Source organism: Thunnus albacares, chromosome 2 (genome assembly GCF_914725855.1).
Source record: "Thunnus albacares chromosome 2, fThuAlb1.1, whole genome shotgun sequence".
Classification (NCBI taxonomy): Eukaryota; Metazoa; Chordata; class Actinopteri; order Scombriformes; family Scombridae; genus Thunnus; species Thunnus albacares.
The window spans coordinates 36,606,638-36,627,441 of record NC_058107.1 but is presented as its reverse complement, the minus strand read 5'-3'; the positions used below and the strand labels follow the sequence as shown (position 1 = coordinate 36,627,441).

The 20,804-nt window shown below is 41.0% G+C and overlaps 1 protein-coding gene across 10 annotated transcripts in view; it reads left to right on the top strand.

Annotated features, from left to right (window-relative positions):
- prdm6 (PR domain containing 6) overlaps positions 1-20,804 on the top strand; it is a 132,877-nt gene that overhangs the window by 92,907 nt on the left and 19,166 nt on the right. For 9 of the 10 annotated variants that reach the window (XR_006398791.1, XR_006398792.1, XM_044333253.1 and 6 more), the window contains 2 exons: positions 3,401-3,785; positions 18,904-19,080. Coding sequence is in view for 8 of the 10 variants with exons in the window: in XM_044333253.1 (XP_044189188.1) it covers positions 3,401-3,785; positions 18,904-19,080 (562 nt within the window). In the remaining 2 variants the exon portion in view is untranslated. Of the gene's footprint in view, positions 1-3,400; positions 3,786-18,903; positions 19,091-20,804 lie in introns of all 10 variants that reach the window. The other variant, XM_044333265.1, reaches the window with a different exon arrangement.

Below are 20,804 nucleotides of genomic sequence, written 5' to 3'. Positions count from 1 at the left end.
CGATGTTTGTAGCAAAATGAATTAAGTGTGGGCGAGCGGCGCGTAACGCGGCCGTCGATAGCGCCGTCGGGCAACTTACAAATGGTGTAATTATCTCCTCATAAGGTTATTAGAGGATCAATGGAGCCTGGTGGCCTGATGGCAGAGGTGAGCTGATGAAAGATGGGAAATGGTTATGACGACCCGACTGCAGAGGTGTAGCACAGCAGTGTTAGAGAGAGAGGCTGTGTATTTCTATAATGTTTGAAAACAGTAAAAAATGTTGCTCTATCCACCCTCACTAACAGTTGAGCAAAGCATTTACTGACCTGTGTAGGGAGAGAAGTCATGTGTGGTGGAAACATAAGTTCAACCATCAGTCAAATTATATTCAAATGCCAGTTTTGTTGAGCAACAGTATTAAAGGAGTTCTCTCATCATTATAGGGAGCAGTTTATTGTTGGGAACCAGTGAGACAAGTTTAGGACTCTGTGGTTCATATTTGTTGCCTAAAGTACATCATTACATTGATTTCATATGCAGCTGTTGATCTATCATCCACCTTACTTGGTGACAGTGCTTCTCATGTGACAGCACATGCCTGAAAGAGCCAGATGTACTGCGGATACGATGGAAGGAAAATGGTTTCACAGCAGTGTTTGACTACTACGAATGAAGTGGTAATAACAAACAAAAATAGGCACGACTCCCCATACTTGCCCCTCACAACTGAACCCCACAAATCTTCCTAACTAAGTGATGGAATTTGTTATTTGTCGTTGCCTTCCAGAAGAACCAATATGAGCATTTTCCTGATCTGCCACCGCGTTTTAAGTCTGGTTGAAGTTGAACTAAAATTACTCAGGGTTAGAGAAAAATCATGGTCAACTTTAACAGTCACTGTTGGTAGTGAATGGGGTGCAAATTCCCAGATGAGTCAGATGATTTGACTTCCTGCCAGTCCACATGCCAAGTTTTTTTTTGTTTTTTTTCCCCAAACAAACCAGTTTTACGAAATGAAAAGTGAAACCATCCACAGTGAGTTAAAGTAAGACAAGCCATCTTAATGTCATTTCAAACATAAGGAAGGGTTATTGAGTCCAGGTCTGGCAGTCAGTCAGACCACAGAACAGAACACAGCTGAATTCTGGGTCAAGTGAGGACAGCTGGCATCAGCTGGTTCACCCAAAATCAAATTTACACACATTTATATAATGTGTTTTTTTCCTGTTACTGTCATTTTACTTGTCTGTTTTATTCACCAGCAACACTTCTGTATCCTAAATCTGTTCATCTTATCTGCTTAATACATTTATCTTCCCTGCTTCTGTGCTCGAAGCACTTACCAAAACAGAAACAAAGTGCCTCATAAAACAAATAGGATTATGAGCACCACATAAAAAGAATATGATACACAGAGGATGAATACACTGTGTAATTAAAGTAAGAATAAAAATAAAACATGGAGACGCCAAAGATGCCAGCAAATTAAGATTTATTATAATAAAGAGAGTGAACTGAAGTAAAGTGGAATGTGAAGTGTGATGTCAGTGACATCAGTAGCATAACATTGGATGTGTGCAGAAGGTGATGTAGGATGTTGTAGGATGTAAGAGCAAAAGCCAAACAAAAGTAAAGGGGTGATAGTCAGGGAAGAAGACAGAGAGCCACACTGATTACTGGGGCTTTTATATCCACAGCTGCCAAGTCTCACTCATCAACTGTGAGACTCACACAATTGACACTTTTCACACACTCTCACGCCACACATCCAAATTTCTCACGCAGTGAAAAACAATTCATAACTGATAACACTGCAGCTGCAGAAAGAGGACACTGACAGCGCACAGACAGACAAGACAGAGCAGCACAGCACAACAGCAGCAGCAGCAGCAGCAGGGGAAAATGAGAAATATACAGAAATCTATTATTTATTCCCATGCGTGCTGCTCAGAGTCAGCTTCCCCCGCCCCCCCCCCCCCGACCAAGAGCCGCTGACATGGCCCCCCCCCCCTGCAAATCTCATGCCAAGCTGAAGTCAAAACTTGGCAGCCCTGTATATCCTACTGAGCCCAGGTGCTCCAGATCAGGTTGGCCATCACAATTCATTTTCTCATCCACCTTAAAGACAGCACAGATTAGTACACACGCACCAAGGTAGTATCACACACACATAGGCAGACTGGGCACAATAGTTACATTTGCCTTACTAGCAGTGGTAATAACAGTAGTAACAATTGCAGTAGTCTAGTGGTAGCAGTAGTAATTGTAGCAGTGGATGTAGTACTAATAATTTTATAATGGGTGTTCTGCCTAGACTAGCTCTTCTAGCTTTGTACTAGCAGTAGTATTAGAAGTTGTAGTAATGGTAGTAGTTGCACTAGAAGTAATGGCAGTATTCTCAGTAGAAGGGGACATATAAATGATAGTAGTAGTAAGACTAGTGATAACAGTAGTAAAAGGAAAAGTTGTAGTTGTGTCCGAGTAAATAAAAACTCAACAGAAACAGGCTTGAGGCCCAACTGGGCCCTGAGCCATAGTTTGAGAATCATTTATGTTGGCAGTGAGAGGGGAACAGTATGTCACTGTAACTGTACTAATTCACAGACTCCAAACAGCATAACTAGACCCATAATTCCATTCACTGGAATCAGGAGCTGCAGTTTGCCCAGGGCTAGCCAGGCGGCTCTGGCCTCAGCTAGGACAATGTGTTCTTGGCTTTCTGTTTCCATCACAACAACAACAACAGATAGAAGAAACAAAGAAACTTAAACACGTAGAAGGCCACCTCAAAAATTGCTTTGAACTAAGTACGGGTCTGTCCCATTTTCCAGGATCCAGATCCGGGATTTAGTGGCAACAGGTCAAAGTCAAAAAGTTTTTGCATTTAGCACTTGACTTGTTTTAGGCCTCCTTAGACTAGCAGTCTTCTTCCAACCCTGACCTGGAGGATCTTGGGACTTGGGACAGAGTGTTTCCCTGTTGAGCTGTACCTGATATTACAGATTGCACCAGCCGTGTCGCTGCAGCTAAGATCACCTATTGAATATGCTATATAATGCCGAGGTCCACACCAGACAACACCTGATTGAACTTGTGCACAGATGACGTAAAGTGTTAAACTGCTGGAGTCCCTGGCTGAAGCCTGTCTTAGTGAGCCTGCTGTTGGCTTGCAGTTATCATGATTTTAATGTCACCAAGTTCAGCATAACCCAGAGTTCAGTTGTGCAGTGCACTGTGGTTTTGTCTCCACTTTCTCCCTTATTCTTGCTTGAACACTGTTTTTCCTCACTTTGGAGGACTTTTATTCTGAATGTCTTTCTCATAACTCATTCTTTTTCATTCAAAAACCACCAAATTTCTGGGTAACCAACTCATAGCTGCCATTTTGTTTTCTTTTGGGGTTTTTTTTTGTCACCAGTAAATGTCCCAGCCACAGTGGTGGAGGCCATGACCAGGCAGGAATCCCTCCAACCCTTCAGCAAGAACGGCAAACCTTCTTCTTCTTCTTCGTCCTCCTCGTCCTCTACACCCTCCACCTCGCTCATGCGCTCCATGGTCTTCCCCCACGCCGCCTGCTCTAGGAGTTTCTCTCTGTTGGACAAGGTCGGGGTCGCCGTCCAGTCGGACTCCAGTTTCAGCCAGTTGGGGTCAAAGAATCAGCGGATTCTGGCGAGCCCGACCTCCACCAGCCAGCTGAGCAGCGAGTTCAGTGACTGGCACCTGTGGAAGTGCGGCCAGTGCTTCAAAACCTTCACCCAGAGGATCCTGCTGCAGATGCACGTCTGTCCACAGAACCCTGACAGGTACGACATCATTTCTAAAGTCTTGTATTAACATATAGGTAAGAGTTCCCACCAGGAGAATTTCAATACAGAACACAATTTGTAAGTGATAAAGAGTCGTAAGCTGTATCGACTGGACATTAAGAAACTGTTAAAGTATCTCTTCTAACACAAATTTAAGATGAATCCCATTTACGTTTTGAGAAATTACCAAAGTTGTGTCTTTTTATAGCTCCATAAAAGTCGACTTTCTCCAGACTGTTTTGTGCACAGTGGGTCCAAAACCGAGTATTAATGTTTCATATTAGACTTCTGGGACACACTGATCAAATTTTTGGCTACAAATCTGCTTTGATGGACGATTAATTTATTCTTTGAACTTAATGAATGATAACATCAAGATTTTGTCTTTTAGGAAAGCACTGTGCAGAAATGTATATACAACATTAGTAGCCACTGTTACAGTCCTTGGATGCACAAATTCTATATTTTCTTTCTCTCTCCCCTCTTTCCTTCTTTCCTAAATGGCCTAATCGAGCTCGTTACAGGATTGTTTCTTGTAAATTCTGATGTCTTAAACGAGATTTTTACCCCCTTTTCCTTTTTGTTAAGGAAGCAAAAATGACCATATACAACATCCATATCTGTATATCTTTTGTAATATAGCCAGGAATACTACTACTGTATGTATGGACGATCCATCAACATTGTGAACATGACACAGCATTCAGAGGAAGACGGCAAACCAGACGTTTAGTTTTTATTTATGACTTTGGTCGTCTCATCTTCACACTATTCGTGTGTGACAGAAAGTGGGAGTTTGTGTGAAGACTGAAGAGAGTGTAAAAGTGTTGGAGTGTGTATAAAGATCTGCCAACTTAATTATACACAGCATGGATGGAGGAAGACTGCGTGTGTGTGTGTGTGTGTGTGTGTGTGTGTGTGTGTGTGTATGTGTGTGTGTGTCAGGGTGGGGGACGGAGGATGTATTGGAAATTTTTTGCTTAGCTTTATTTTTTGCAGGGAGAGTCAGAGCGGCGTATAAATCAGCGCTGTGCGTCAGTGAGAAATACCTCGCCTTACGGTGACGGGGCCAGGAAAACAGATGCCACTTATTCAATAAACTAATACTCATAGGGAAGAAAAATGTGGGCTGGATATGGAGGGGGGAGGGAGGGTCGATGTGGAGCTGCCTGTCAATAGGAAGGTTTTATGGGACAGAGGAGCAGATAAAATTCAGCTGAACAAGCCAAACAGTCCCGAGTCCTGGAGCTGTAAGGCCCCATTGTACCTCACAGTCATGTGGACTGGGGTTAGACCAGCATGCCCATCACAGCATCACTCTGCCCATATAAAAACCCAAAGCCCCGACCCCTTTTTTAAGCTCTACCACCAGCCAGGCGATGTATTTTCTAGGGCTGCCCCCTGACCAGCAATAAATTGAATTATCAGTCAAGGACCCTCCAGCTTAACTCCATGTTGTCAATCAAAGCATCAGATCATCCTCAGAGGATCACATGATGACGATGGAAATCTCTTAAATTCTTCAGCTGCAACTAAAGAATTTTCCCATCATGGATTTCCTTAATTAGTCTTACATAGCAGCCATGAGTCTAAGCCATAGGTACGCTGTCAAAACCTCATCAAAACTGTAGTTATTAAATCTACAACATATATATTAAATTATCTCAGAAATCTCAATATTTTGGTTTTAAATCAGTGTATGCTCTAAAGACGCCACAAAACGTTGAGATAAAGACTTCTGGTTCTTGTGGTCCTTCAGGTATTTCTTGTGGTTATTAAGGTGGTTTTGGGGGGTTCTGTAGTTGGTAGTACTGATCCTTTAGGAGGTTTTTGTGATCATTGAAGAAGTTCTTGGTGTACTTTAGATGGTTGTAATTGTCCTTTAAGAGCTTGTTGTGATTGGTCCTGTAGGTGGTTCTTGTGGTTATTAAGGTGGTTTTGGTGGTCCAACAGGCTTATAGTGGTCATTGAGGAGGCTCTAGAGGTCCATTAGGTGGTTCTTAGGGTCTTATAGGTGGTTCTGATATAGGAGGTTCTAGCAATCAGTGAGAAAGTTCCACAGGCCCTTAGGTGGTTACTGTGTTAATTGAGGAAATTATATAAGTCCTTTAGGTGGTCCTTGGGGTGTTGAAAGTGGTTCTAGTGGTTCTGTAGGAAGTTGTTGAAGTCATTCAGGAGGTACTTTAGATCTTGTAGGTGGTCCTTGTGATCATTAAGGTGGTTCACAGGTTGTTAACTGTCATTGAAGAGGTTCTAGAGGTCCTTCAGGTGGCTCTCATGGTCATTCAGGTGGTTGTCTGGGTTTTATATGTGGAGAAGTTCCACAGGTCCTTGAAATGGTTATAGTGTTTGTTGTGGCAGTTCTAGAGGACGTATAGATGAAGCTTGTGGTCATTGAAGAGGTTCTGGTGGTCCTTAAGGAGGCTTTAGCAGCCATTAAGAAGATCATGCAGGTCCTTTAGGTGGTTATAGAGGAGCACCATGTTAGACAGCACTGTCCACCATCATCATCAAAACATCTCCAGTAGAGTTCCACACAGGACAAAGAGCACTGAAGCTGTTCTGGAGGCTTGTGGTGGAACAACACTTTACATTACACGTAATGTTGGGTTTTATTTTAATCACCCATCTGTGCATCTTTGAAGAGGCAGATTTCATTCTTAAGACATTAAACCAGTACGGCTGCTCTGTGAATAAAGGAGCCTGACTTTCACCTCTCTCTATTTTCCGTCATCATTTTTTTAGCGCCTCTCTCCCCCTCTCTCTTGCCCTCCCTCTCTCCCTTCATACATATTTATTGATGTTTAGATGATGGGAACATTTGGAGCTGAAGACTGATGGCTCTTTATATCAGCTTAAAAAAACACCACACACACCTCTCAGCTCCATCTCTTTCAGGTTTGTTTTTTTCTGCTGACTGTTTGTTTTTCTGAACTTTTTCTTCTTCCGTGTCATTTTTTCCCCCCTCTGTGTCATTTCAACAAAATCCATCATCAGAGGAGCAGTTTGTTTACATCGATGAGGCCTTGGAAGTGCCTTCGATTCAGTTTTAAACTGGTGTCAGGATGCAGGATACTGTTTAAGTTTTTTTGATGGTGATGAGTGATGAATCAGGAAAAAAATATCTGAACATTAACGACTGCGTTTCCACTTATAGGTTTGACATATTACAAAAGCAATGCAGTATAAACCACAGCAAAGAACTGAATTAATAACCACTGCTTTATGATTGATGTGTTTACTGCACTAGTGTTTAAAACAGTCATTAGTGCTTTTAGTGAAAACGGGCTATTTTTGTTAAGCACTTTGATCTCCGAGGTCCACAATTAAGGTCTCATTCAGGAAGTTGATGTTGTGTCTGAATAAAGCATGTATGTGTATATGAATATAATCACGCTTGTATATCAGACGACAGAAGGTTTACAGCTGATTGAGATCGTACATCATCACAGAGCTGACCGTAAAGAGGAATTAAATGTTAATTTTGTCATTTGTTTTAGTCATCTAGCAGTGCCTTGTCCATGATTTGGCTGCAGCAAATGGTTCTTCAGTTTCCCAGAGATTGTTATGGTTCTGTCCCAGTCCACCAGTCCACCAGATGCTGTCAGACTTTTTTCCCTGTTTGTTGAACTGGACTGAGATGAGGTCCAGGTTATATGTAAGGATCAGTTCAGGTACTGTTGCTCTTTGCTCCGTGAAGGTGTTTCAGGCTGGTTTCACTGAGCTAACAGGTTTGATGCTATCAAGCAGATTCACATTCCAAGTGATTATGTATCAGTGTCTGGATAACGGTACTGATCTGTGTTTTTCTCCCTGTTTGTTTAGACTGCACTGAATGGGAGAAGGCTTATCTGAGTTGATTATAAGATTATAATGATTTTAGTTGCCTCTACTAGTTAGTCTATTCTTTGTGTCTTCCTGGTGTTTTCCCACTGCCTCCCAGTCTGTCTGTGTGGGTGTGTCTGTTCTTTGTCTCTCAGTTTCCCTCCTTTTCCCAGCTACACACCTGTCAGCCCTTCCCTGCTCCCAGTGTTCCCCTCAGCCTATCAGCTGTTCTCACTTTGGTCACCTGTTCCCCATTCCTTCGTTAGTTCCATTTCTATTTAAGTCCTGGTTTGTTGTTCAGTTTTGCTTTCGACCTGCCAGCTTTGTTTTTGCCTTCACAATCCCAGAATAAATAATCTCCTGCGTTTGGCTCCACCTGCTCCGCTCCACTTAAGAGATACACTTTAATATTTAGCATATAGTATCACTCATGTGAGAACTACAGTAATCACATAAGAGTTAAACTGTTTTCCTACCAGAGAACCTGTAGAACAGTTCAACAGCTTTCAGCATTTAGACGTTATTGAAGATTGTTTATTGATATTTTGACTGAAACACAGTTAGAACATCTTTAGCTTTTGTAATGTGACGTATTTCTGAGTGAAACAGAATATGTGGGTTTTCGTCACAAGAGAGATTTAGATCTCATCTTTATCAAGTGATTGGATCATTAAAACGCAGGAATGCCGTCTGTCACCTGTCCGATCAGGAGGAGGAAGGAGAGAAAACTGTAAACTAGACTTGAGCTACTCTGTTTTGGAAATGTTTGACATCCAAACACACATCTCTGACTCACGACATGACTCAGATCACAACATTTTTATCATGAGTGAGGTTAGCTGTTGGGCCTGAATCACATTTTGACTGGATCTTTTTATGTATACACCCGCTCAACATGAGCTCAACATGAGTCATCAGAAATATTTAACACTTTACAGGAAGAGAAAAGAGGATTAAAACACACAGAGCAAGAGATAACTGAACAATTAACACTGGGAGGAAGGATTACATTTGATTACTTGGAAAATGTATTATTTAATTTCAGTTAAACAGTTTTATATTTAGCTTGTTCTGTCATCCACAGTTTACTTTGACAAGACAGGACTGTAAGCAGTGAGGAGGCAATGATTCACATATTCAGACTTTAAAAACATGCAGTTTAAATGATGGCACCTCACAGGAGAGAGGAGGGCGACATAAGTCACTTCAACAAGGAAGATCCTACATGTACATTTAGGCTCATATAGAGAACAGTGGAGGCGTTTAGAATGAGTCGGGAATAAACAGGTGATTTAATGTTATACATCCTCTACATTCATTTTCTCTTTAATCTAATAGAAATAAAAATACACATCAAAAGTAGAATAAGAAGAAGAACATCATCGTCAGTGTTTTCCATCCGACGTGTGGGACTGCAGACTAATGAGCGTTTACAGTACGACTCCCTGATTACTAATTGATGTTAAACTTTAATTAGCCACTTAACTTTCAATTATCACTGATTATCTGTATGTGGTTGAATTTGTTTATTGAAGCAGAGTCTGACCTTCATTGTTGGATCTTTACAAACATTATCTGTCAGTTTTTATTGAAGTGAGCTTTAATTTCTAATTAAGAAGGTCGTCTGTCTGAGAGACCAGTCCAATTAGCCTTCAGTGATGAACTCTAATGATGAGTTCTTCTGTTGGTTTTTGGTTTTTTTTAAAGTCACTTCCTGACATGTTTACAGACAGGATCCTCAGGAGTCATTTAAGAAAAATACATGTATATTTTGACATATATAAAGTGTATAAACCACCTGTTTCTTCTCATTACTAACTGAACTGTTAATGATATCGTCTGTAATTCTTTCTCAGGGATTGTTAAATGATTTTAGTTGAGTGTTTCTCTGTTTGGGCAGATCGCTCGACTCGCTGGGAGTTTTGAGGCGAGAGGAGCATTGTGGGTAATCAACAGCATCAATATCTTCTCACATAGAGTTAAATCAAATACAAATAGGGATGCGTGATATTATCAGCACGTCATCGGTATCGGCCGATATAAGCTCTAAAATGATTATGAGAGGCCGATATGTCTCCTTCTCCTCCGCTGCCTGACTCTGCTTCCCTCCACAGACTGTTTCACCCTGACGGTCCTGGTGTTTCCTCCACAGGCTCCACTTCACTCAGCTGCCCGTCAGATCAGCTGCTTCTTCTAACGGAGGCTAGCTGTCTGTGCTTCCCTCCGGTCATGCTGCTGCTAACACTCTGCTAGCCTCTCAGCTAACGTTAGCCCCGGTTTGTTATTCAGGTTAAAGTGGGAAGAAGCAGCTGATCTGATGGGCAGCTTGAGTGAAGTCGAGCCTGCGGAGGAAACACCGGGACCGTCAGGATGAAATAGTCCACTGAGGAGCTGCCGTGTTCGGCTACACAGATAGGAAACACCTCGGCTGACAGGATGTACCACTCTGTTTGGAAAAAAAAAAAATCTTTTTGGTTTATAACGGCGGTTGGCAACCAGCGTATTAGGTGCATTACCGCCACCTTCTGGTCCGGAGTGTGGACCAGAGATTAAATCCTACACATTAATCCTGTCTGTCTAATAAACTCAATGAAAACTCTACTGCTGCTCCCACTTGACAGGTTCATTAAAGTTTTAATGCTGAGCTCCTGAACTCCAGTCTTCCTAAATTCTTCCTTCATATATTGTCTTTCTTGATCATACAATCTGTGATTGCATGTATAATAGCTTCCTCAGCCAGCTGGAAAAAAATATGTGCATATATTGATATCGGCATCGGCCACAATGAGTTGGAAATATCAGCATATCGGATATCAGCAAAAAATCCAATATCGTGCCTCCCTAAATACAAACCATCTCTACAACCGTACTGCAACTGAAACTACACGCTTACAAATGATTTGTTGCTCTCAGATCTGACAGCTTTTACTTTGATTTACTCCTCAAAACAACTAAATATAAGAATCTGATACTCCAGTAATGGTCTTCATTATTTTTGTAGTAATCAGACAAAAATATCAAAATACAAATGATTTATTGATGTTAAAATGTTTTAAGATCAGTGGAAAGTTCATTTCTTTAAAACATAATTAACTCAAAATGTTTGCGTGTCAGGCTCAAACCAGACTGTTTGTGTGTGTTGCTAAACAGTTTCCATTTATAGAGACGTATCACCCGACAGTGTGGATGTATATTTGCATTTAACACTAACACAGATGTGTGTTGTCCCTGCTGGACACACAGATGTGTTGAAAAATGACTTATTTCTTTTTTTTTTTTTCAGCGTGTAGCCGCAGGAGTAACAAATAACGATCCATCACTGTGATGGACGGGCTTTTAGAAATTCCTTCAAAGTCTATTTTTATCTGTCAGTTTGCCGCTATAATGCAGTCCTCCGCTGTTTAATCTGCATACTGCTGGGAGTGAAGGAAATTTCAGATTTTTCCGTGTCAGTTGCGGTTAACTTTAAGTGATCAAATATCATCATCCGCATACCCATAATCTCTTGTATATTTTGTAATATGGTCAGATTACAGTAAAACCACACACTTAAATCTGCTTGTCAGATTAACCAAAAGCAGGAATAAACTAAGAACACGCTGCCAGTGAACGCACCACTACAGAACAACATGGTAAATTGGTAAAATTGTCCTTTCCGAAACGTCAGCGGATGAAAATGTTGGTAGGCTCTCCTTTTAATGACTTATTAAACTACACTACCCACAATCCACAGCCTCCAAAAACACTCGAGGCACTCTCTGTGTTGACATGATATTGGCTGTTTGCTCGGTGTTTGTTCTGGGCTCATTTGATGAGTACATCTGGCTGATGAGAGGACATTATGTGAGCTCTGTGCTTTAATAGGTGGGTCAATATACTGTAGTCAAAGAAAGAGAGGAAGGAACAAAGACGGAGGGATGATGGAGGACAAAGGAGAAGAAGAGGAGAGTCGGAGAAATAACACTTTTTGTATTTGCGCGTTGGTCTGCCAGTGATTGTATGTGTGCTGCACATACATAGAGTATATGTGTGTGTGTGTGTGTGTGTGTGTGTGTGTGTTCAGAGAGTCATTGATTGTGTATTGACGAGGCGGGAGCAGTGATTTATAGCTGCTGGTCTCGGGGGGAATAATGTCTTTATACGAGGCGGACAGAGGAGTCGTCCTCACTGCGCAGATATAACTCCATATGGATTAGACCGACTCCATACGGGTCAATCAACACACTTCACTCTGCATCACTGCTCGCTGCAAACACACACACACACACACACACACACACACATCCACAGCGGAGTCCAAAATTAACTTTAAAGCTCAGCAAACAACAGCTCTACCTGCCCAGGATCATTTCTCACCTCCCCAAAGAATTTTGTTGTGAAAAGAGTCAGTTAAACGTGTTGTCAGAGCACATCAAGAGGCCAGAAGTGTTACTGGCTGTTGTGAATGGCCTCACTCTCAGAGAGTAGCGAGACGTGATAATCATTTAAATATGGGGATAAGCTCACTCACAAAAAAGCAACCTTACACTCGGGAAAGTGAAATAACATCAGCCTTGTTCTATAAATGATTTTCTAAGAATTTGTCTCAGTGTCTTGAAACGAAGCAGGAAATGACCTGTGATTCAAGTGTTGTGTTTGGAAATAGATGAAATGTTGTTCTCTTGGTAGAATTCGAGTTTAAAACTGGTTGATAGGATCTTTTCAAACATGTTTGTGTTATCAAATAAACAGTTATACTGCTATCATTTTAAACACAGCTTGCTAATTGAATTACTGAATTACTATAATAATGATACATTTTATTCAGACCTTTCAAAACAAAGGTGCAGACAAGGTGCTTTACATCAAATGAATGTTCAGAAGAATTAAAAGTACAAATAAATGAAATAAAGTCCACGAGAATGAAGTAACATGAAAAAGAGTAAAATAAACAATAAAAGACAGCGTGGCTTTATAATGGACCATTGTAACATTTATAGAGGCTTTTATTTTGAATCCACAAGGAAACAACGTTCCCACAATCCCTTGTTTTAAGGTTCAGTCACATTACGTTTCCATCCATCCGTTTTCTGAACAGCTTAACGTCTAGAGGCTTGTAGGGGAGGTGGAGCCGATGTGTTCATCCTGGACTGGTTACCAGTTAATCACAGGACCAACATATATTATAGAGACAGACAAACATTCACACTCACGTTCACACACACGTCACTGGTTTTTAGTCCGTTGGAGGAAGCCGGAGCACCTGGAGAGAACCAACGCAGAGAACATATAAATATTTCTACAAATTTCTCCGCTCTTGGCCCCGAAAAAGGATGTGATGTCATGTTTCTGATGCGCATAATAAATATATATTAACAGTTTATGAGATCAGTGTTACAGTTTGTTGTGTGTTAGTGTGATAATGTACTTAAACGGTTATAAAACACACTAGAAAAATCAACTCTCTGTGTCCAAACACAGTGCAGCAGCGTCTTACTATGACGAGGACAAACTCTGGAGATCACACAGAAACAGGAAACGTTTGAGCTTCAGAAGAAATGAAACAGAGAATATTCATAAGACAGAAGTGTGATGTGAGCGTATCTTTATAGTGATCTGACTGAGAGCTGGTGGACACAGAAGTCTGTTTGTTGTTTGTAGTGCGGTGCAGTTTGAAGCTTCCACCACGCCACACACAGCTGAACAAATAAGCCGTTAACTTTCTTTTGCATTGTTGTCGCCTATTTTAAAACTTTGGCATGTTAAGAGCAGTTTCAAACTCTGCTTTCTCCACTCCTGACCACCTCTCTGACCTCTGACCCTCTGTGATGAAATGAAAACAGGAATGTCTGCCAAGAACCTTCATTCCCATGTAGTCTTAATAATCCGGGCCGGTGAGGAGCGCGCTGCCATGCGGACGGAGTCACACACGCATTCAGCCTCTATCATCAGCTCATGTATTAAAGGTGTGGACTCAGCGACACGTTGACACCGACTCTGTTGGTGTTACCGTACGCCGTGTTGAAAGGCCACACAAGGTTTATTGTCCTGAACCGCGTTTCACAGACGTGTTGAAAATGACTAATTTTATAGATCTCACACACACACACACACACACACACACACACACACACACACAGAGGCGAGGCTAAGTGGGAACAACATGGCAGCCGGTTCCACTCTCATCTCCCGTCCAAACCAAGTATTATTAGTTTGCATGTGAACCAGATCGAAGCGTCTATTTAGTGTTTTTGTTAGCCTGTCGTAACGTTAGCCGTGTTGACTCTGAGCATATTTGACTGTCTGTGCTGTCAACAGACTGTAACGCTGCTTATGGGCACCGAGAGAGATGCTGCTCAGTGTAGCTGCCCGAGTTGAGCAGGTTTGTTTGTAATGGACATTAGTAATGAAATAGAAGCAGAGACTGTGAGAGATTTATAGCATCAGTTGTCTCATCAGCAGTAACATAAGAGAAGGGTGTTTTGTTTACATGTTTGACTGGCTGAAGTCTTGTAAGTCTTGTGTTTCTGTTACTGTTGGGACTGAATGCCCTCATACGGCTTATTACTGAGCTACGGTGGCAACGTAAATAAGGACATTTAAAAACTCAAGCGAATGAAGAAAAGACCTCGACCATTTATACAACACGTACGTCACATTAAAAAATGTTTGCCAAAAAGTAAAACAAGAGCAAAACAAACACATTTCTTGTTGTACAGATCGTAAATGTCTGAAAGGCAGAAACTGTGATGTTTGCGCCGTATACTGTATATGAAACTGACCTGACCTGACAAACAGCAAGCAGACTCAACCAACACAGATGTTGCAGTGAGTCTGTGACACACACCAAAACACTGACGAACACTCTGAAGTTTCCACTGGTTAATGACGTTCAGATTGCATTGATTCCAGTTCCACTGGACATGTTGGCTTCATCTAGCGTTAGCCTCTCGCTAATCACCAGCATCTTCATCAGTTTTAGTGAAACTTCTGATGTTGTGTACGACTGGCGGCATGTTTTTTATATTTGAATCGTGTTTTTTTTTATGTTGTAAATGTATTGTCAAATTGGTGAATGTTTCTTGTGTTTTACCTATTTGTAGTTTTTCCTCAAAGGGCAACACATGTGCACTCAAACTGATGCAGATGTTTCCTCTTTTTGCCTTTTTTTTTGTTAAAGTTGCAATGCACTGAGCTGTCTCAGCTCTACATAGTGGAGACGTTTTCTTATCCTGCGCTTCCACAGGGGGTCATAGCTCCCAGCTTCAGTGTAGAGTTAGTCTCAGGTGTGCTGTAGAGCTTTCATGAGGTTCTCTCAAACACAGATACTGGAACCATGTGTGTGGTAACGTATGCACATGTGCAGAAATTTGCAAAGATTTTATTCATTTGCGCACAAGAATGTATTTGCATGTGCTTGTGTGTGCAAATATTTAGGTTGCACATCACCCCGTGTGTGTGTGTGTGTGATGGAGGTGTTTATGCTTCACCTCCTCCTCCTCCTCCTCCTCCTCTCTCCACTGTAATAAACAATAACCGGGCATTAATCTCCCGGCCTGCTGCCTTAATAAATAATATCCACACATTCATCAACTTAAACTATTCACAATCAATGCAGCTCTTCATAGAAAACCCACCTAATAAATAGTGGTGCGGCCCACTGAGGCGTGAACTTATAGACCAGCCGGCTGATAAATGAACCCACCCCCACGGTGAGACACCTTTTATGTGGAAAACTGCAAGTGAGAATTTTTCGATTTTATATTACACTATTTTACTCTTATTACATTCTTCTGTGCATGTGTGTGTGTGTGTTGTCTACATCCTCTCAGGGTACAGTAGGTGCTTGTGATTTATTGGAGCGGTGAAGATGTTGGTCTATTTGTTTTAGTCTAGTTCTGGGGTGTTTACCTATTTGTAAGGTACTGATGTCAGAGATTTGTCTTATTGGTTTCAGAATAAGAATCGCTTTATTTTCTGAGTACAAGCAGCGAACGGGAATTTGTCCCAGTCGCACCGCCGCGCTGACGTTTCAACAACTAACAGTGAGACACAAATGACATCATAGAGAAACGTTTCTACTGGAACGTGGACGTGTTTGTTAGTTTGTGCCTCTCACACGGCTGCTGGTAGAGTTAAATCTGATAAAAGACAACAGAGAGGCAACATCGTGCTAATAACCCAAAGATGAACTGTTATATTCAGAGTTTAAAACCAGTTTCTCTCTAATTAAGATGTTTTAACTGCATGAAACAGTGAATAAAACATAAATAATGTCCAGTAAAGGAGTTAACTTCATTCTTCTGGGACATTTAACAGGTTGTTAGTGATAAACATTGAAGCTCATTAACAGATTCATAACTGTTTGTTTTGACAGTTAATATTAATGATATTGATGGCATTGATGATGGTGATGGTAGAGGTAACGATCAATTATCTGACAACGGTGATGATGATGATGGCGGTGGATATTATAGTCATGATGTCAGTTCTTCGTTTGACAGTGAAAGTATCGGTCATAGCGATTACTGTGATGATGATGATGATGATGGTAACAATCCCGGCACCAGTGCTAATGCTAATTGTCACAGTGCTAATAGCGTCCGTGCTCGTTGTCATTAGAAGCAGCTTTAATAATGGGATCTCAGCCTCTTCATCGGGTCGTTAATGTGATTGACAGAAGACAGACAGCAGCTAATCACCTTAGAGCTCAGAGTGTCTCTGCTGTCGCCTCATCAATACACAACTGCTGACTGATCAAAGAGACTCGTCGTTTCAAACACAAACTCAGTTTTCACTCTACGTTCACACACAACAGGGACGAGCCTCAAATAAAGACTTTTGAACAGGAAACATCCCTCAGTCCTGTGAGTTAAGCTGAGTTAATGAATGTGAATTAGCAGCAGAGTCAAAGGGTAACAGATCCTCCTACGTTCACATATGTAGCCTTCTTGTGAGTCGATTGATAGGACCTAACCAGTATATCCAGTACAACCCCCAGTGTGCGCAGTGCACCGGCCAGTTGTTTAATATTGTATTTAAGTGATATCTGATGACCAGGTATTAAACAGGTTTTAATTCTCAGGTTGAATCAGTTCAGGATCATTTCTGTCTCTGCAGGATGTAAATAACAGAAGTCTCCGCTGTTTCCTCTTGTTAATCTCAGGATGTTACAGAGATTTACTGTAAGTCTGCAACATTTATCACTTGTCCATAAAATGTTTGAATGAAATGTCACGACTCGTAGTGTTGACCTCCGGTGTTTACACTTTGTTGGCGGGTGTTTGAAGACAACTTCCTTTGTGAAAAACTTGGAAAATTTTTACCAGTTTGACAAGAAAAACGCCTGAATGCAACATTAGCTTTGTGAGGTAATCACGTCACAGAAATTTGACGTCGCGACCTGCAGCCTCGCCGACTTCTTGTGACCCTGCTGTCGATGACCAGCTCGCACTGATAATCAAATAATCAACATGTTTATGAAGACGAGACCAACAGAAACCAGCACGTGCGCGGTACAGCGGCGACGCACAGCCTGCAGACCCGTCACGTTAAGGTTTTCCTGCTCTCTTCTTCTACAGCAGCCTTCCCGTGTGCTGCTGTAGATCAGTCCACAGCGCCCTCTACAGTGTCAGACACAGCGCGCACACACCCTGCCGAGAGCCTCACTGGGAAATATTTTAGTTGAGTAACAATTTGTTGATAACATTCAGGAGTTTAGAAACATATCACAAGATCATAACCTTATTAAAATTAAAGCTTCCAATAAATAACCGTGTTGGTGTTAAGCTCAACCTCCTGTGAGTCATAACAGTGTGTCTCTGCATTATACTTTCTTTAAGATCAATGAGATATTTGTAGTATTTTCCCAGCAGGATAAAAGCTGGAAAATGATCCAGAGGGGATGCAGGACATGAGGAGGAAGTGTGATCACACTGGAAGTGTCCTGTAGGTTCAAACATAATAAGTAGATAATGTTAGCAGCTCAGTAAATAGAAACAGTGTGAGATTAGATCTGCTGCTGTATGGAAGAAAGACTCTCTACCAGCAGACACGCAGCTATTGTTTAGTTGTTTGTTTCAGTCTGATTCACTCCCACTGTGAACTCCCATTTGGGCCGAACACACACACACACACACACACACACACACACACACACACACACAGTCTCTTTATATCTATCTCTTCTTTTCTTGTTCTGTTACTGTCTCTATCCCACTCTCTCTAACTGTGATTACTCACACACACACATACACACATACACACACACACACACACACACACACACTCAGTGATAGATGGTCCAGTCATGATCTAGGCCTGCATTGTTGATGAGGGTCATGCTGCCATGGTTACTGGAGCAGTGTCCGACTCCCCCTGCTGTGTGTGCGTGTGTCTTAATGTGTGTTTGTATCCCTGGAAGTGTTTTTTTGTCTTTTGTATATTTGTGTGCGTTTATCTATGTGTGTGTGTGTGTCTTGTCTGTTTATTTTCTTTTTTTCGTGACGTGCGTGTGTGTGTGTGTGTGTGTGTGTGTGTGTCCACTCGTCTTGTTTGGCTGTCAAGTCGAGTTTATTTATACAGCTCAGGAATCTCAAGTTTTATCATTTGTAGAACATGTGACACAATCTTTTCTTAGACCCTCGACACACATGTGTTAGATGACGTAGATGCAGAGTAGATACAATAACAGGAATGATATGGAGAAACAGGATTACTATATACAACCACAAAGCAGCAACACTACACAATACCAGTCAGATCAACTGGATTGATATTTCATGTATGAGTAAAATAAATTCTTCCTTGTTGATGAAGGTCTCTGTAACGTTTGTCTTTATGTTATTCAGCTGTTTGTTTAGAGCTTCTAACTAGATATTTATTCAAGAAACGTCTGAAAACTCTTTGGTGAACACTTGAGCCCCTTTAACCTTTTGACTGTTGCACTACTTTCTTGTTGTTTATGATATTTCTTATCTTGTCTACTTCCAGTTGTTTCTTACTTTAATATTTAGGGATGCACGATATTGGATTTTTTGCCGATATCCGATATGTCGATATTTCCAACTCATCGTGGCCGATTGTCGATACCGATATATGCACATATTACATTTCCAGATGGCTGAGGAGACTATTATACATGCAAGCATAGATTGTACTAAATATGATCAAGAAAGACAATATATGAAGACTGGAGTTCAGGAGCTCAGCATTAAAACTTTAATGAACCTGTCAACCTGTCTCTCTCTCACCTCTCTCTCTCTCTCTCACCTGTCTCTCTCTCACCTGTCTGTCTGTCTCTCTCTCTCAGGCCGTACCAGTGTGGCCATTGCTCGCTGTCCTTCTCTCAGCCGTCAGAGTTGAGGAATCACGTGGTGACTCACTCCAGCGACCGACCCTTCAAATGTGGATACTGCGGCCGGGCGTTCGCCGGCGCCACCACGCTCAACAACCACATCCGCACGCACACTGGAGAGAAGCCGTTCAAGTAAGTAACAGTGAGTACCCCCCAACCCACCCAACCCCCCCTCTGCTCCCACTGCTCCCACTGCTGGCTGCAGACTGACCAGCTTCACTTAGTTATGACACCCAGCTAACACCTACTGACACCCTCTTCACCGCCTACTGACGCCCTCACCATCACTTCCTGCTACTGCTTTAAAAACAACACACACATAAAAAGGTTTGAATGAATGTTACACATGTGGCCTAAACTATAATACTTTATTATTAACTATAATACTTTATTATTAACTATAATACTTAATTATTAACTATAATACTTGAATATAGATTTGACGTTGTTCCAGACGACTCAGATTTATCGTCATGGTAACGTTACTGTAAGGTATTATATTAGCATTGTGTCAAATCAAAGTGTCCATATTCAGTTCAATAAGACCACAGCTGGTCTCAGCTAAAAGAGTTGTAAAATCCTTTCTTATGGTATCAATAAGTAATAAATAGAGCTGCAACAATTAGTCAATTAATCAATTAGTCAAAAGAAATTTAATTGGCAACTATTTAGATAATCGATTAATCGTTTCAGTCATTTTTCAAGCAAAAATGCCAAATGTGAGGGTAATGTACAATAATCTTGTGGTTTTGGACTGTTAGACTTCACTGTGGGCTCTTTTATGCCATTTCTTTACTATTGATAACGTTTCATTGACTAAACAATTGATTAATCAAGAAAATAACCGGCAGATCAATTGCTATTTATATTAATAATAAACCATGATGCAGGCTTTAAACTGAAAACATATCAATTACTCAAACTGGCCTTCCTGAACCGTGTTTGATCATCTTACTGGTTTCTATAGCGACCGATGCTGCTCCTAGCGGGTTTTCAGCACAGAGCTGCTTCTGATCTAAAAAGGCACGAAGGCAAACAGCCTCACCAGTATCTGTTACGCTGCTGTCGCTGGTGTAAAATGCTACATAATCTTTGTTTCACAGATGCTTTGGAGTCACTTATCTGTTCTTCACGGCTCGTTGAACTCAAACAGAGCAACAACAGTCTAGTTTACAGACAGAGCGATGTGTCGGGATGATAACATTTAACTATGTTTGAACAATAGTTTGACTTTAAATGAAAAGTGACAACAACCACCTACTATAACTTAATATCATATCCATCTATATCTATATACTGCTTCACAGTAACAATAATAATAATGATGATAAAATGTCTGCTGGCAAACTACTGACAGGCTTTTATTGTGAAGCAGTTACAGGAAGTCTCTTTATTCACCAGAGTTATCTCCTCTTTTGATTAAAACATCTGGTGACTTCCATTAAATACCTTTACATGACAGCAGCAATAGTCACTGTAGAGTGCAACATTAAGGTAAATATAATAATATAATAATAAAAAGAGCAAACATTAAATTCATGATCTCCTTTTTTTTAACTCTTTATGTTAAATTCTGCTGAATCAATAGAAACCAAACAGCTTCATCGTCATAGAGCTGCAGTCTGACAACAACATGAAGCTCAATGATTATTAATCACCTCACTGACATTAAAGGGCTGAGAAATACTCATAATTATCAATAATAAGGATCATTGTTCAGTGTTGGTTCAATGCTCAACCATCACCGATACAAACGCAGTATAATGAGTGGATCTATCTATCTATCTATCTATCTATCTATCTATCTATCTATCTATCTATCTATCTATCTCTATCTATCTATCTATCTATCTATC